The 16,905-nt window shown below is 37.4% G+C and overlaps 1 protein-coding gene across 5 annotated transcripts in view; it reads right to left on the bottom strand.

Annotated features, from left to right (window-relative positions):
• Positions 1 to 11: 11 nt before the first annotated feature.
• IMMP2L (inner mitochondrial membrane peptidase subunit 2) overlaps positions 12 to 16,905 on the bottom strand; it is an 845,985-nt gene continuing 829,091 nt past the window's right edge. For all 5 annotated transcript variants that reach the window (XM_077856155.1, XM_077856154.1, XM_077856151.1 and 2 more), the window contains one exon: positions 12 to 605. Coding sequence is in view for 4 of the 5 variants with exons in the window: in XM_077856154.1 (XP_077712280.1) it covers positions 486 to 605 (120 nt within the window). In the remaining variant the exon portion in view is untranslated. The remainder of the gene's footprint in view (positions 606 to 16,905) is intronic.

Raw genomic sequence — 16,905 nt, 5'->3', positions numbered from 1 at the left:
ACTCAATACAATACCTGAGCAAATCAATGTTTTATTTTTACATCACAGTTTACTGTTCTTCCTAACTGGCAGTCACTGCATTGTATATACCTTCAATTCCAATATAATTTCCATCACTGTATGTTTCTTCATGTTCTATCTTAAGAGTAAATGATATTACTGAATTACTTTCATCAAATACTAATTTTCATAGTCTTTCATCAGCAAGCACCAAAATTAAAACCCAACAATCGATGGGATAAGTATACATAACAAATTCCCTGTCAGACATGGGAATAAAATGTTCATATTCCCAAAGGTCTGCATTTTTTTTGGCATTACACAATAGGGTATTACAATTAAACATAAAATCAGTTGCTATTTAATACTGTTTAATAACGCAGATCACTTCATTTGAAACAAGCTTTGCCTTTTGAAGGTTCCTCCTTCCCATCCCTTCTACAATGCTTCCCAATGCCGCAGCTGAGGGAGCTCCATGCCATCATTCACTCCTCTTCTCTCTGAACTGGCAAGCGCTCTGGAGGAAGAACAGATTCCAACTTCTGCCAGCGCTCTGGCGGCCACAGGATATGTGTAGCATGGGCATGCAGAAGTCCTAGGGAAACCTGAACCCATGAGAGACACAAAGAAAGCAAGCAAGGAATTATTTTATCAGAATTATCATTAATATCTTAAAAACAGAATTTGATCCAGGTCTGATAGATGATTAAAAATAGTTAACATTTATACAGTACTTTTCTAGGTGCTTTATGTACCTAAATGCCTTTAAATTCTCACAACCATTGGAAGTAGGTGTTACACTCATTTTTCATATAAGAAAACTAAAATTGAACTGGTTAAAGATCTTGCCAAAAGTCTTACAGCAACCGACTGGTAGAGGCTGGCTTCAGGGCTGAGCTGTCCAACCCCAGGGTCTGCAAACTTAACCCTCATCCTCAATAATCAGTTTGCATGCAGCCAGGGAACACAAATCTGGTTTGCATTCTCAGAATTTCCTATGGAATTACCAGTATTTTAGACACTTTACTTTGTGGATAAGTCAGAGACTTTTTTTTTTTTTTTTGTATAAAGCATTTCCCTGCCTACTGGCCAAGCAGCAAGAGTTACAGTGAGACTAAGTAAACCACATGGAGCAACACAGAACTAGTGCTCACAGAGGGAGGTGGAAAACTAAGGGAAAGAGCAATGGAGAATAGGAAGCAAGGAAAAAGAATAAATATGTGCTAACTAGCTACTGCAGGTTACTGCAGGTTCACTTTATATTTTCAAATGTTTTTCCTATAAATTGGAGGTCCATAGAGATTAACATACAAGACTGCTTTCATTGAAGTTGTTTCCTAGCATATGCATTCAAGGAGAGACTCAACTGCATGTCCAGGGAGGGACTCTAACAAGAAAACTAGAAACACATTGATTTGAAAAACAAAACCAACTTCACAACTTGGAGTACAAATAAAATAAGCTCAGGGGCCCAGTAAAGGAACATTACTTTGGAAAAAAAAAATCAAACATACAGAAAATTTGAAAATGTGGGGGGCGGGGGGTGGAGGGAGCAAGCTCTATTCACCCAAACTCACTAGTTATTTACATTTTGTTGCATTTGTTACTTTTCCCTTGTGTGTGTGTGTCTGTGTACATACTTTTTTTAATGACCCATTTGAAATTTGCTGACATTCTGAATTTACTCTGAATATTTCCACATGTATCTCCTCAGAAGTAAGACTCTTTCCTACATAAACATAATACATTCTATGTAAGATATTATTGATACAATATTAACATATAGCCAACATTCTAAGTTTTTCAGTTACAATAGTGTCTTTTATAGCTATTTTAAAAATTCTTAAGGGTCAAAAATTGCATCATAATTGTTGTTATTTTTGTTCAGACCTGTTGCCTTGTAAAATGTCCTACATTTATAATGGCTTGACTTTTCCCCTCCTAAATAGATTCAAGGTAAGGGTTCTGGGCAAGAACACAATGTACTTGGTAATGCATTCTTCTTATTCTCTCATGTCAGAAGACACAAAATACCTCTCCCATTCCTGTGAAGTTTGGTCACTTGATTAAGGTGTTATGGACTAGGTTTCTCTACTGTAAGCAAATTGTTTCCCTTTTATAATTAGTAACTAATCTGTGGGGTGATATTTTGAAATATGTAACTATCCTGTGTCAACATTTCACATAAAATAATTTCACGGTCTCTCAAGGAAGCTGGTTTCTAAACCATCTAATGAGTTTAATATCCATCGATGATCCTCCCTGAATCAGTTATTACATCGATGATTATAATAGTGAGTTTCCAAACTTATTATTCCTTTTATATTTATTCGCTGCTATTCTTCTCTAAAGTGATTCCCCTTCCAACCCTGAACGCCTCTTTTAATATCATTTTTTTTTTTTTAAGTCTGTTATGAGTTCTGGGTTCAACATTGCAGACTTACTTGTACCTGTTCAGCCTGAGATCAGACATCTCGTTAAGGAGGCTTGGGTCTACTCAGGAAAGTATTTAGAAACCACCACCTGCTACTCTATGTACTCATTGCTCCATGGGTGTCAATATTCAAGGCCATTTCAGAGAATAAACAGAAAATATCCAAAAACCCAGGGTTTTCCCTCATCTTCCCCCATTTGATATGTCTATCTTCCTTCTTCCAGAGTGAGCACTCTGGCTCCCAAACAAAAATTTACTGAGTAAAAATCAAAGATTCTTTACAACTATTTTAATCCCTACAGTAAAACTCATTTTAAGGGTATATTTATTGGAATCTGACCTTTTTTCCTCCACAGTGTAGCTGTGTTAAATACTGTGTGGTTTGTTTCTATTTGTATTCAATTTTAGTGTGCTTTTGGGATCCTTTTTGATGAAATGTTATTGTTAAAGGGTGAGGTAGGCAGAAATGCCCCTTGAATACACACTCCAAAGCGGTCCATATCCCAATCCCCAGAAGGTATGAATATGTAGTGCTATGGAGCTAAGAGGAATTAAGGTTACAGATGGACTTAAGGTTGCTGATTAGTTGATCTTAAGATAAGGAGACTATCCTATCGCATTCTAGGAACCCAAATGTAATCATGAGATTCCATTAATGTAGATGAGGTAGGCAGAAAGGTTGGATTCAGACAGATAATGTTATACTGCTGGATTTTGAAGATGGAGAAAATGGCCACGAGCCAAGGAATGCAGGTGGCCTCCAGAACCTAGCAAGGAACCAGATGATCCCCTAGAGCTTTTTTTTTTTTTTTTCTCCCATAGAGCTTTCTGGGTAAATGCAGCCTTGCTGATACCTTGGTTTTAGCCCAGTGATCCATACTGGACTCATGACCTCCAGGACTGTAAAATAATTTTGTTGTTTTAAGTTACATTATTTGTGGCAATTATACTAACAATGGGAAAACAATACAAAAAATATACACAAATGACAGTCTACCATCTACTACTATACCTCTAAATGCTTCCATTTCTAGCAGTATATTTTCCTTTTTTGGAAAAAGAAACCCAAATATACACTTATTTCCTCATACCAATGGTAGAACACTACACATTCCCCTCTGCACGTGGCTTTTAATTCTCACCAGTATATCTTAGAAACCATTTCCTAACACTTCATAGGAAAGGGAGACTGGTTTTTACAACCCTCCTCCCCCCAACACCCCCCCCCCCTTAGTGATTCTGATTGACCTCGTTGGGAATCCAGCATCTGAAGTTGCCACTTGGTGTCACACCCAGAAAAAGCAAACTTAACCAACTTGAAAGAATCCCTGAAACATATTTTGGAACATGCTAAGTAACCATCACAACCATGTAACCTGGCAGGAACCTAGATCTAAATGGTCTGTAATAGTGAAGTTTTTATCTACTTTTATTTTTTTTTTTCTGGACTCAGTGGAGCTATAGGGCAGCTGATTTCTATCTTCTCCACAATAACCCTTTTTAGATTTGATAACTGCTACTCTGTTTTCCCTCAAGCCTTTATTTGCCGTTTCAAGTTGTTGAACTTTTCCCATATGGTTGATTTGCCAGGACTCCTGCCAATATATTTGCTTGCTTGGTGCTTCAATTTGTTTTAATCAACATTCATTTTCCTAAAACCTAGGATTCTTTTATTCCAAATATTTATTAGGTATACTATGTATTTCCTGAAAAAAATAATTTATAGTCATGAATGTGAAGAATCTCACAGATGTAGAATATTACTATTGTTTAAAAGTATGGAATGCAAAATTTAAGCATTTCTTTAAGAAAGGCTGATAAGAGGGCCTATGTACGCTCAGCTTTCTTGTCACAGATCTTTATTAGTATGTATATAGACATGCAAAGAGCATAGTGAATACAGGGCAGGAAAAAAATCCAGAATTAATCCAGAAATAAAAAAAACTTAAAAGCTGTACTTCAAGGTACAGCTTTGGTTTCCACACATACTGTAGTAAGCAGGGTCCTCCAGAGAAACAGAGCCAATAGGATATGTGTTTATATATAGAAATAAATTTATGTGAAACATTTAGTTCCTGTAATTATGGAGGCTTGGTGGGTTCAAAATCTATCTAATGGGGAAGGCCAGAAGGCGGAAGACTCAGAAAAGAGTTGCAGTTTAAGTTCAAAGGCAATCTGCTCACAAATCGCTTATTGCTTGGGGAGGTTATCCTTTGGTTCTGTGCAGGCCTTCAACTGATTGAACAAAGCCCACCCACCTATTGGAGAATAAAATGCTTTACTCACCCTTACAGAAACCTTCAAAGGGCTGGGCACCATAGCCCAGCTAAGCTGACACACAAAATTAACCATCACACCTGACAAATACAATCCTCCTCCTTATTGCTTACTATACCCGGGGCAGTGTTCTGAGTGACTTAGGCATCCTGATGCATTGAATCCTCACACTAACTCTGTGATGCAGGTTCTATTATAGTCTCCACCGTGGAGGAAACCTATGTACAACATGAGATTTTTTTTGAGCCAAGACTGATGTGTATGCCCTCTGGCTCTTGAACCTATCAAGATCCATCATATAATTTATTTTCTAGATAAGACACTTTGACCGTCAAATGGGGTACTTTTTAAATTAAGTCAGGACAATAGTAAAATGGAGCTATGCTAGACAAATCAAGATCGGGTCAACTTAATCATACTGCTGTTCCACATACTTTCCTGAAACACCTAGATTGATCAGAAGGAAATGATTGTTAGGAGCTGTATTTTTTTCAAAACTCATATGTTGAGGCCTTAATGCCCCAGTAGCTCAGAACAAGACTCTATTTGAAAATAGTTACCTCAGTAAAGGTTCTAAGTTAAAATGAGGCCACTAGGGTGGCCCTAATTCAATCAGGCTGGAATTTTGTTAAAGGAGGACATTAAGACACACAAAGAACCAATAGGGGTGCATGTGGAGACACAGAAAAAAAAGTCAGCCATTTGCAAGCTAAGGAGCAAAGTCTTGAAAGAAAACAAAACAGTCTTCAGAACTGAGAATTTTTTGTTGTCACTCAAGCCATGCAGTTTATGGTATTTGGTTATGGCAGTCCTAGCAAACTAAGACATAAATAAAAAGGAATAACTGTGCTGGAAGCTGCTTTCCTAAGATGTGCCAGTATTCAGTCAAAATAGGTAAACAAAGAAACATGTTGAAGAAAAAAAATCCATTTGTTATTAAAGAGAGAGATGCTTAAGCACGTATAGGCATACCTAGTTTTATTAGGCTTTGCAGCAACACTGTGATAAGTCTTTCAGTGCCATTTTCCAATAGCATTTGCTCATTTGTGTCTGTGTTACATTTTGATAATGCTTACATTATTTCAAATTTCATTATATTTGTTATGGTGATCTATGATCTTTGAAGTTACTACTGTAATTGCTTAGGCGATCTACAAACTGTGCCTGTAGTAGATGGCAAACTTAATAAACGTGGTATGTGTTGTGACTGCTCCACTGGCTGGCTGTTGCCTCATTTCTTTCCCTCTCTCCAGACCTCCCTATTTCCTGAGATGTAGTAATATTAAAAGTAGGCCAATTAATAACCCCATATGGCCTCTAAGTGTTCAAGTAAAATTAAGAGTCACAGGTCTCTCACTGGGAATCCAAACTACAATAAAGTAAACTTAGTGAGGAAACATATCAAAAGCCAAGACTGGCACAAGAGGCTTAGCTTTTGTCCTAAGCCAAGTTGTGAATGAAAAAGAAAAGTTCAAAGAAATTAAAAAGCTATCAATGGTAAGAAAGTGAAACAGCCTTATTGCAGATATGGACAAAATTTTAGTGGTCTGGACAGATGATCAAACCAGCCAAAGCCAGACCAAGGCCCTAACTCCCCTCACCTGTTTGAAGGCAGAAAGGTGAGGAACCTGCAGAAGAAAAGTTTGATTTAGCAGAGATTGGTTCATACGGTTTTAGGAAAGAAGCTATCTCCATAAGGTAAAGGAGCAAGTTATCCAAAAGATCTAAGATCATTAATGTATGTGGCTACACTAAAAAAACAGATTTTTAATGTAGATGAAACAGTCTTCTATTGGAAGAGGATGTTAGCTAGGGTTTCCATAGCTAGAGAGAAGTCAATGTCTGGCTTCAAAGAACAGGCTCTCTTACAAGGGGATAATGCAGCTAGTGACCTTAAATGGAAGCCAATGTTCATTTACCATTTCAAAAATCCAAGGGAGGGGATCCCTGGGGGGCTCAGCAGTTTAGCGCCTGCCTTTGGCCCAGGGCCTGATCCTGGAGACCCTGGATCGAGTCCCACGTCAGGCTCCCTGCATGGAGCCTGCTTCTCCCTCTGCCTGTGTCTCTGCTTCTCTCTCGCTGTGTGTCTCTCATAAATAAAATCTTAAAAAAAAAAAAAAATCCAAGGGACCTTAAAGATTATGTCAAATTTACTCGTCCTGAGCTCTGACATAGAACAATAAAGCCTGAATGACAGCACATCTGTATACAGTGTGGTTTACTGAACATTGTCAGCCTTCTGTCAAGACCTACTGATTAGAAAGAGTCCTTTCAAAATATTAGTGCTTATTGACAATGTACCTGGTCTTCCAAGAGCTCGGATGGAGACATACAATGAGATTCATGTTTTCATGCATGCTAACACAACATCTATTCTTCAGCCTGTGCATCAAGGACTCATTTTGACTTTCAAAGCTTATTCATTAACAAATGCATTTCTTAGGGCTATAGTTGCCACAGATAATTATTACTGATGGGTATGGGCAAAGTCAATTGAAAACCTCCTGGAAAGGATTTGTCAATCTAAGTGTCATGAAGTATACTTCCAATGAATGCATGGAAAAGGAGTCAAAATATCAACGTTCACAGAAATTTGGAAGAAGTTGCTTCTAACCCTCATGGAGAACTTTGAGGGGTTCAAGACTTCAGTGGAGAAAGTAGCTATGTATGTGGTAGAAATAGAAATTCAAGAAAACTTGAATTAGAAAAGGAGCCTGAAGAAGTGAGTGCATTGCTACAATCTCAAGAAAAAACTTTAATGGATGAGGAGTTAATCATCATTTTATGAATGAGCACAGAACAGGATTTCTTAAAATGGACTCCTTTCCTGGTGGAGATGTTGTGAAGATTCTTGAAATGAAGACAAAGGGTTTAGAATATTATATAAGCTTAGTTGATAAAGCAGCAGTAGGGTTGGAGAAGACTGACTCCAAGTTTTGAAAATGCTATCAAATAGCATCACATGCTACAGAGAAATTGTTCATGAAAGGAAGAGTATATCAATGTGACAAGCTTCACTGTTGTCTGAAGAAACTGCCACAGCTGTCCCAACCTTCAGCAACCACCACCTAGCCATCAACAATGATGGCAAGACCTTCTATCCACACACTCAAAAAATATGACTTTTTGAAAGCTCAAGTGATGATTAATTTAAAAATATCCTCTAAAAAAAGGTTAAAGCATATACATTGCAATAGTATTATATCTAAAAAAGTAAACCTAATAGAATACAGTATAATGTGTTTACATTTATAACTTTTATATGTACTGAGAAACCAAAAATTCATTTAACACACTTTAGTATAATATTCACTTTGCTGCAGTAATCTAGAATAGAACCTAAAATATCTTTAAGATATGACTAAAATTTTTTCGAAGTTAGATTACTTGACCAACCAAACTAGTACTTTCCTGGGACTTGACTCTCCCCTATGCTCTTTTGTGTCCCATGTGTAACTGTGTCTACTCTTCAAAGGATTCACAACAGTTTTAGGCATAAATCTTTACAGTAAATTTTAGGACATGACAAAATCATTAAATCATATAATCCCTTAGCAGATCATTGTGTTTTTAGTGTCTGCTGAATGAAAAGACAGATCCACATATATCAATGGGCTTCTTAAAATAATTGTTGCCCATAGACTGGGAATCAGTGATCTAGAATAGTCTATTTTTATTGTGTACCCTAACAGCAAAAATACTAGAGAATTGACTTTGATATATATTTTAAAATATATATTAAACATTTATATTTACTGTATATATTATATATATGTGTGTGTGTGTGCAGTAGTGTTAACATTCCATAAAACCAAATGTTAGTGAAACTTAAACTCTTATTTTTTCAGATCAAGAGTTCTAATTTTTTATTTTTGCCTCCAGGGGATCCTTATACACACCCTCTCCTATTCTTGCTCCCCTCTTAAGAGATCTCTGCTCTAGGAAACACCAAAATTAGTAGCTGAAAATTGATCAGTGCTATTAGTCAATTAGTTTGTTTTATCCACACAATGCCAAGTAAGCACATGGACTAAATTTACACTGAATTACCTATCTTTAATTGAATTGGCTCAACTGAGAAGTTATGTTGGCATGTAGTAGACACAGCTTTCATGAGCCCAGACTTTTCTTCAGGTTCCAGAGGCACAGGTGTGTTACTATGGTTCCCTCCACTCCCTATTCATAGGCCTATAGTCACAGAGAACTCTTCCAATTCTTGGCTTCAGGATACCATCTCTTAAAGGAAGAGCTTGCAAAGATAAGATAAGGGCAAGCAAAGCAAAAGAGCCCAAAGGTAGGACAAAGGGAAAAACACAGAAAAAAAAGGAAAGATGACTGTAAATGGGAGCAAAGACTTTTTAAAAACAAAGATGAGTCGGAACCAGAGCCAGGGTCAGAAGAGGATCAGGATGAGAAAGAGAACAAGCACAAAAGTTCATCTGATTAAAATATTTTCCATAAAGAAAATACAAACACATGTTATATGCACTATTAGCAAATAAAATCTGTTCCCTAATGAATTTACTTAGTGTAAGAAGAGAGAAAAATTTCCACATAAACAAGGCAGCAGTCAGATGATATTTATTCTACAATATTAAATTACCTACAATTACTTTTGCAAGTCAAATCAAAATGGAACAATATTGGAACCGGGAAGAACACTGTTTAAAAGAAGGGTTGATTTGCTAGAGCTTAAAGAAGTCAGTCAGCTTTGCTGCATGATACCTCAGTATGCAAGTTCTACTCTAACGGCCTCTCCACCTAACAGCACATGCCGTGTCCACCTTTCTGCTTCTGATGATTGCTCTACTCCAGTTTATAATCCTCTTCCTCATATCCGTGGGACCCTCCTGTAAAATCCACTTTAATCCAACTTTTCCATGGAGTCCTTTCCAGCCACCTCAATTCTCCTCTTTACCCAAGTATTTGAGGCCTGCTGTTGGTCTATCCAACATCCGTTCTCAAAAAGAAATGAAGAAAAGGACCAATGACTTCTGGGGAATAGAGCTGAGTAAGAGGGCCCTAAGCTCACTGCCTCCCACTGATGCAACTAGATAACACCACATCAGTGTAAATTACTGAGAAAATGACCTGAAACTGGCAGAACAGACTCTCCACAGCTAAAGGTAGAGAAGAGGCCACATGGAAGAGGATAGAAGAGCAGAGACATGGTTGGGAGCTAAATGGACTTGCAGAGACTGTGCATAGACAGGAGGGATGCCTTAGGCATTCTCCCCTGGATAAAGGAAAAAAAAAGAGCCCTCACAGCAGGCACCCCAGGCATGGGGAACCCTCACAGGGAAGATGAATTCCTGTAACATTTGGCTTTGAAAACCAGAGGAGCCAAATTTCATGGGCCCTTACAGTAAGTGGGGCTTAACACCTGGAACTTTCAAAATTAACAGGCTCTGCCCTGGGAGAGCATGGAAGGCTAGAGGAAATTGAATCTATGCCTTCCTTTCAAGAGACAGCACAACAAAGAGCCTGCCGAGACACAGCATAGAAGCAGCAGTTTGAAAAATGGCTGAAATATAAAAGAGAGAGATTTGTTCACTCATCTCAGAGTATGTGCTGGAGGGAGAAGGAGCCTTTGGAGATTTCTCAAAAAAGAAAAGTGCTGGCAGGAGCCATTTACCTCCCCCATACCCTAGCCTAGACACACAGGTATCTGCAGGAACTAGTGCCAACACTTGCTACCTAGCTTGCTAACAATGTGCTCACAAATATCCATCCTCATACGTTTGCTAATCCATGCCCTCCAAACCTGCCTGCCTTAGTTTGGGGCAGCTGTAGGTCCCCTCTTGCAGAATGCAAACTGTGAGAGAAGAGAGCAAGTGAAGAAGGAACAGAACTACAGAAAACAACCATAAAACAAAAGCAAAATGGCCAAGAAGTACATAATGATCAAAAATTACTTTGAATGTAAATGGACCAAGCACTCCCATCCAAAGACATAGGATGATAGAGTAGATTTAAAAAATAATAATAAAAAAAGCAAGATCCACCTACATATTACCTACAGGAACTCATTTCATACCTAAAGACACATGCAGATTCAAAGTGAAGGGATGGAAAAACATTTATCATGCAAATGGAAGTGAAAAAATTGGAAAAGCAATACTTATATTGGACAAAACAGGCTTTAAAACAAAGACTGTAACAGACAAAAACACTATGTAGTCATAAAGGGAACAATCCAGTAAGAAGTTATGACAATTGTAAATATAGCACCCAAATACATAAAGCAGCTAATAACAAACATAAAGCACCTAATCAATAGTAATACAATAGTAGGGGACTTTAATACCCCACTGACATCAAGAGACAGATCATCCAAACAGAAAACCAACAAAGAAACAGTGGCTTTGAATAACACACTAGACCAGATGGATCTAACAGATATATTCAGAACATTCCATCCTGAAAGAGCAGAATACACATTCTTTTCTGGAAAATGTTCTCTCTGCACTTTAAAAAAGATTGAAGTCCTACATCTTTCCTGATGACAATACTGTAAAACTAGAAATCAACCATAAGAAAAAAATGAAAAAGCAACATAAATTCATAGAGGTTAAACAACATGTTACTAAAGAATGAATGGGTCAAGCAAGAAATCCAAGAGGAAATTTTAAAAAAATACATGGAGATAAGTGAAACTGAAAACACAATAAACCAAAGTCTTCTCATTGCAGCAAAAGCTGTTCTCAGAGGGAAGTTTATACCAATATAGGCCTGCCTACCTCACGAAGCAAGAAAAATCTCAAATGACTTAACTTTACCCACAAAGGATCTAGAAAAAAACCAAACAAACAAAACCCTAAACCAGCAGAGGTAAAGCAATGCTAATGATTAGAACAGATATAAAACCAGGAACTGGCTCTTTGAAAAGATCAATAAAACTGTCAGACTTTACTCAGACTGATTAGAAGAAAAAATAGGACTCAAAATTACAAATGAAAGGTGAGAAATAACAATTGATATTACAGAAATATAAAGGATTATAAGAGAGATTATGAACAATCAGATGCCAACAACCTAGAAGAAATGGATACATTCCTAAAAACATACCAACTCCCAAAACTGAAATCAGGAATAGAAAATTTGAAGAGACTATCAATAATGAAATTGAATCAGTAAAAAAAAAAAAAAAAAACTCTCCAGAAACAAAGTCCAGAATCAGACAGCTTCAGGGTAAAATCTAGCAACATTTAAAGAAGAGTTAATACCTATTCTTAAACTATTCCAAATAATAGAAGAAGGAAAGCTTCCACATTCATTCTATGAGGCCAGAATTCTCCCAGATACCAAAACTAGGTAAGGATACTACAAAAAGGACAACTATAGGCCACTATTTCTGATTAACATAAATGCAAAACTCCTCAACAAAATACTAGTAAACCAAATCCAACCTACATTTTTAAAAAATGATGTATCACAAACAAGTGGGATTTATTTCTGGGTTGTAAGGATGGTTTGATATTTGCTAAATCAATCAACATGATCACATGTCAGCAAGAGAAAAGATAAAAATCATATTATCATTTCAAAAGATGCATAAAAGCATTCGACAAAGTACAAGATTGATTTATGATTAAAACCCTCAACAAAGTAGGTCTATGGGGAACATACCTCAATATAATAAAGGCCATATATGAAAAGCCCACAGTGAACATTATCCTCAGTGATGAAAAACTCAGAGCTTTTCCCCTAAGATCCAGAACAAAACAAGGATGTCCACTCTCACTCGTTCTATTCAACACAATACTGGAATTCCTCATCCCAACAATCAGACAAGAAATTAAAAGCATCCAAATTAGTAAGGGGGAAGTAAAACTGTCACTTTTTTTTGCAGATGAGATGATACTATATATAGAAAACCCAAAGACTCCACCAACCAACTACTGGAACTGATACATGAATTCAGTAAAGTTGGAGGATACAAAATCAATATACAGAAATCAGCTTCATTCCTATACTAATAATGAAGCAGCAGAAAGAGAAATTAAGAATTCCATTTACAATTGCACCAAAAATAATAAAATGCCAAGGAATAAACTTAACCAAAGAGGTAAAAGACCAGTACTTCATAAACCATGAAACATTGATGGATTGACACAATATTGTCAAAGCAATCTCTAGATTTAATGTACTATCTATCAAAATACCAACAGCATTTTTCCAGAATTAGAACAAATAATTCTAAAGTTTGTAAAGAACTACAGAAGACGTTGAATAGCCAAAACAGTCTTGAGTTATCCAAAGCTGCAGATATCACAATCCCAGATTTCAAGATATACTACACAAAGCTCTAGTAATCATAAACAGCATGGTATTGGCACAAAATTAGACACAAAGATCAAGGGCCGCCTGGGTGGCTCAGCGGTTTAGCGCCTGCCTTTGGCCCGGGGCGTGATCCTGGAGACCCAGGATCGAGTCCCACATCAGGCTCCCTGCATGGAGCCTGCTTCTCCCTCTGCCTGTGTCTCTGCCTCTCTCTCTGTGTCTCTCATGAATAAATAAATAAAATCTTAAAAAATAATTTAAAAAAAAAGACACAAAGATCAAGAGAACAGAATAGAAAGCCCAGAAATAAACCCATATATATATATATATATATATATATATATATATATATAAATTATATGAACCATAAATATATGGCCGATTTATATATATTATTTATATAATATATATATAATATATATATGATCAATTAATCTTTAAGAAAGAAGGCAAGAACAAGCAATGGAAAAAAAGAATCTCTCCAGCACCTGGTGTTGGGAAAAGTGGACAGCTACATGCAAAAGCTTGAAACTTGACCCCTTTCTCAAACCATATACAAAAACATTCAAATAGATTAAAGACTTAAATGTGAGAGGTGGGATCATAAAAATTCTAAAGTGAGAACAGTTCCTAATTTCTCTGACATTAGCTGCAGCAACATTTTTCTAGATATATCTCCTGAGGCAAGGGAAACAAAAACAAAAATAAGTTATTGGGACTATATTCAAATTAAAACCTTCTGCATATGGGATCCCTGGGTGGCGCAGAGGTTTGGCGCCTGCCTTTGGCCCAGGGCGCGATCCTGGAGACCCAGGATCGAATCCCACGTCAGGCTCCCGGTGCATGGAGCCTTCTTCTCCCTCTGCCTGTGTCTCTGCCTCTCTCTCTCTCTCTCTCTGTGACTATCCTAAATAAATAAATAAAATATTAAAAAAAAAAAAAACCTTCTGCATAGTACAAAGTAAACAATCAGCAAAACTAACAGGCAACATACTGGATGGGAAAAGATATTTACAAATGACATATCCCATGAAAGGTTAGTATCCAAAATATATAAAGAATTTATACAACTCAACACTCAAAAAACAAATAATCCAATTTAAAAATGGGCAGAAGACACAGACATTTCTCCAAAGAACTAATCCATATGGCCAACAGACACACGGAAAGATGCTCATCATCACTTATCATCAGGGAAATGCAAATCAAAACCACGATGAGATAACACAAAAAACAACAGGCATTGGTGAGGATGTGGAGAAAAAAGAACTCTCACGCAGTGTTGGGGTTAATGTAAATTGGTACAGCCACTGTGGAAAGTATGGCGGTGCCTTCAAAAATTAAAAATGGAAATACTGTATGATCCAAAAATTATACTCCTGGGTATTTACCCAAAGAAAATGAAAACTAATTTGAAAAGACATATGAACTCTTATGATTATTACAACTTTACAATAGTCTCTTTAATATTTTTGCTGCATAATTAACGTGTTTGAGTATATAGAAGCTTCCCCAGACCTTGCTGGGAATGTTATGTTACATAGTGTGTAGACATTGTTTACAGACAGACACTGTTTATAGACACTGACACCACCTTTCTGACATCTGAAAAGTCCAAATTCTGAAACATCTGCCTTCCAAGGTTTGAGATAAAATATTAATATCTTTAAATATCTGTAGAGGTGAATATTTACCAAAGAGGAAAAATGTAATCAGAGTTGTGGATTTAGTCCAGGGCAGGACGGACACCTTGCTAGATGCTGGAAATATAAACTATAAAGATGAACCCTGTCCTCTAGGATCTCATGATCTGGTGGGAAGGACAGACATTTCAACAAACCATCAAAGTACAACCTGACGTGGTAGACGTACAAAGGAGCCAAGTACCCTAAGCAGAGACTGTGGCCAACCCTTAGGAAGGCTCCATGGAGTGGATGCATTTAGGGTGGCTCTAAAGAATACTGAAGATTTCCCTCTCCTGAGCGCGGATCTTCACTCATGACAATCCCCTTGCCAGATTTTTATCTAGAATACTCTCCAAGTCCTCCTTGTCCTCCACTGAATTTCAAATTGAGACAATGTAATAGGTTTATACAAGCCAATATTTTGCAATGAAAAAGTAAAGCCATATGCTTTACAAAAGATTCAAAATGAGATTCTCTCTTTTAAAGTCCTCATTCTAGGACAAGTGTTTTCCTTCATTACCAACAATTTTAACTTTAATCATTTCAAAGCAATTTTCCTGTTCAAGACTTAGCTTTAATCAGAATGCATTTTAGGTCACTTCATGGCCTCTTCATGATTCTCTCTAGATAACTACAGAATCATGCATAATCATTCTAGTTCCCCCAAGACACCTTCAGTAAGTAGTTAGTTCAACATTTTATGCAAAAATAGATACAAAACAGGCCTCTAGGGGTATCTTCAGCTAATTTTCATGAATTAATTTCCCAGGATTAATGTTTATGCACCACTCTCTTTACCACATAATCAAATCACTGGAGTTGAAGTGGTCTAACTCCTTATTTTGCAGCTTGATTAAGCAGGTGATGAAATACTTGAATATCATTTGGATAGTTAGCAACTCATAGTATCCACAATAATCCACAGTAGATGGATGACATTACTGACGTCTCATTGTTTACTTGTGCTCTCTCTAGTAGCTGATGTCCCACATGCCATTTTTGTGTAGGAGGTAAAACAGTTCATGTAAATACATGAGGGGAGGGGTGTGGAACTCTTTGTTGTTGACACTGTTTTAAGCCATAATTAGAACAAGTGGACAGGCAGCTGCAGGAATAGATTAGTTTGCCCTGGGTAGGAGGATTCAGGCCAACAACGTAACTGATATCCATTGCCAGGCCTGCTGCTGTGGCGGATGCCACTACTTCTCTGCCATGGTTACCTCTATTCATTGGGTGGCTGGCATCCATCTCTCCCCACTTCACATCCCTCTTTCATTCCTTCCTTCAAAAAGATTGTGAGGGTTTTTACAAAGTAAACAACCAGGAACAAAAGAAGGTAAATAAAAATGACAACTACAAGGGTGAAGACAGTTGCTGTAGAGAGCCACACCCTGGGTTCTTGGCTGCCTGAGAGCCAACGTAAAGCAGAGAACATGCTAACTTACGTAGCTCTTACAGGACAAGATGAAAGTTTTCCTCTGATTAAATTTCTGCAAGCTAGTCCTCACATCAGATCTATGACAACATACTCTTAAGTACCTTAATGGACTGTGTCACTGGAAGGCTCTCCCAGATAGTCACAACAGAATTCACCTTGTAGGCAGTTGGGTGAGTGTTGTTCTGCAAGAGACTAAGGCAATGTAGTCTTACATTTAATCTAGGAATCTAACTCCTTCCAAGGATAGGTATTTATATTACCTAGAAGTCTCGATGGGTAACACACTCTTTAAATGGTCTTTTCTAAATATTATGTCCTCAACTATGTTTTTCCTCTACAGGATCTATGCTGGGCTCAGCCAATTGGATGCCCACCTGTGGGACTCCAAACACAGAGGGGGAGATGCAGAAACAAGGATACCATCAGAGTTACTGGCAGAGAAATGAATGCCAGGAAGTGTCCAGTGGCACCAACTGCCAAACTCATCACCCTGCTCCTGTGTGAACATAGGAGCACCCTGTGCGGATGTCAAATTCCTCTACCTGGTTTTCATCCTATCCATTCAGCAGAATCTTCAATATCCTTCCAATAACACCTTTTCTTCTCAAATGAGTCAGGATGGAAAAAAAAAAAAAAAAAAGGAAGCCAGGATAGCTTTGTGATTTTTGTATCCAAGATAACTGATTGACGTGCTACTATGAAAATCCTGGTAATAGAATATTGATGAGGATATTTGGAATTAATGTCTGATTCCTAATTCTAAAGGTGTAGAAATCAAGGCTCAGAAA

Source organism: Canis aureus, chromosome 18, assembly GCF_053574225.1.
Source record: "Canis aureus isolate CA01 chromosome 18, VMU_Caureus_v.1.0, whole genome shotgun sequence".
Lineage (NCBI taxonomy): Eukaryota > Metazoa > Chordata > Mammalia > Carnivora > Canidae > Canis > Canis aureus.
This window is presented reverse-complemented; position numbering and strand designations above follow the sequence as displayed.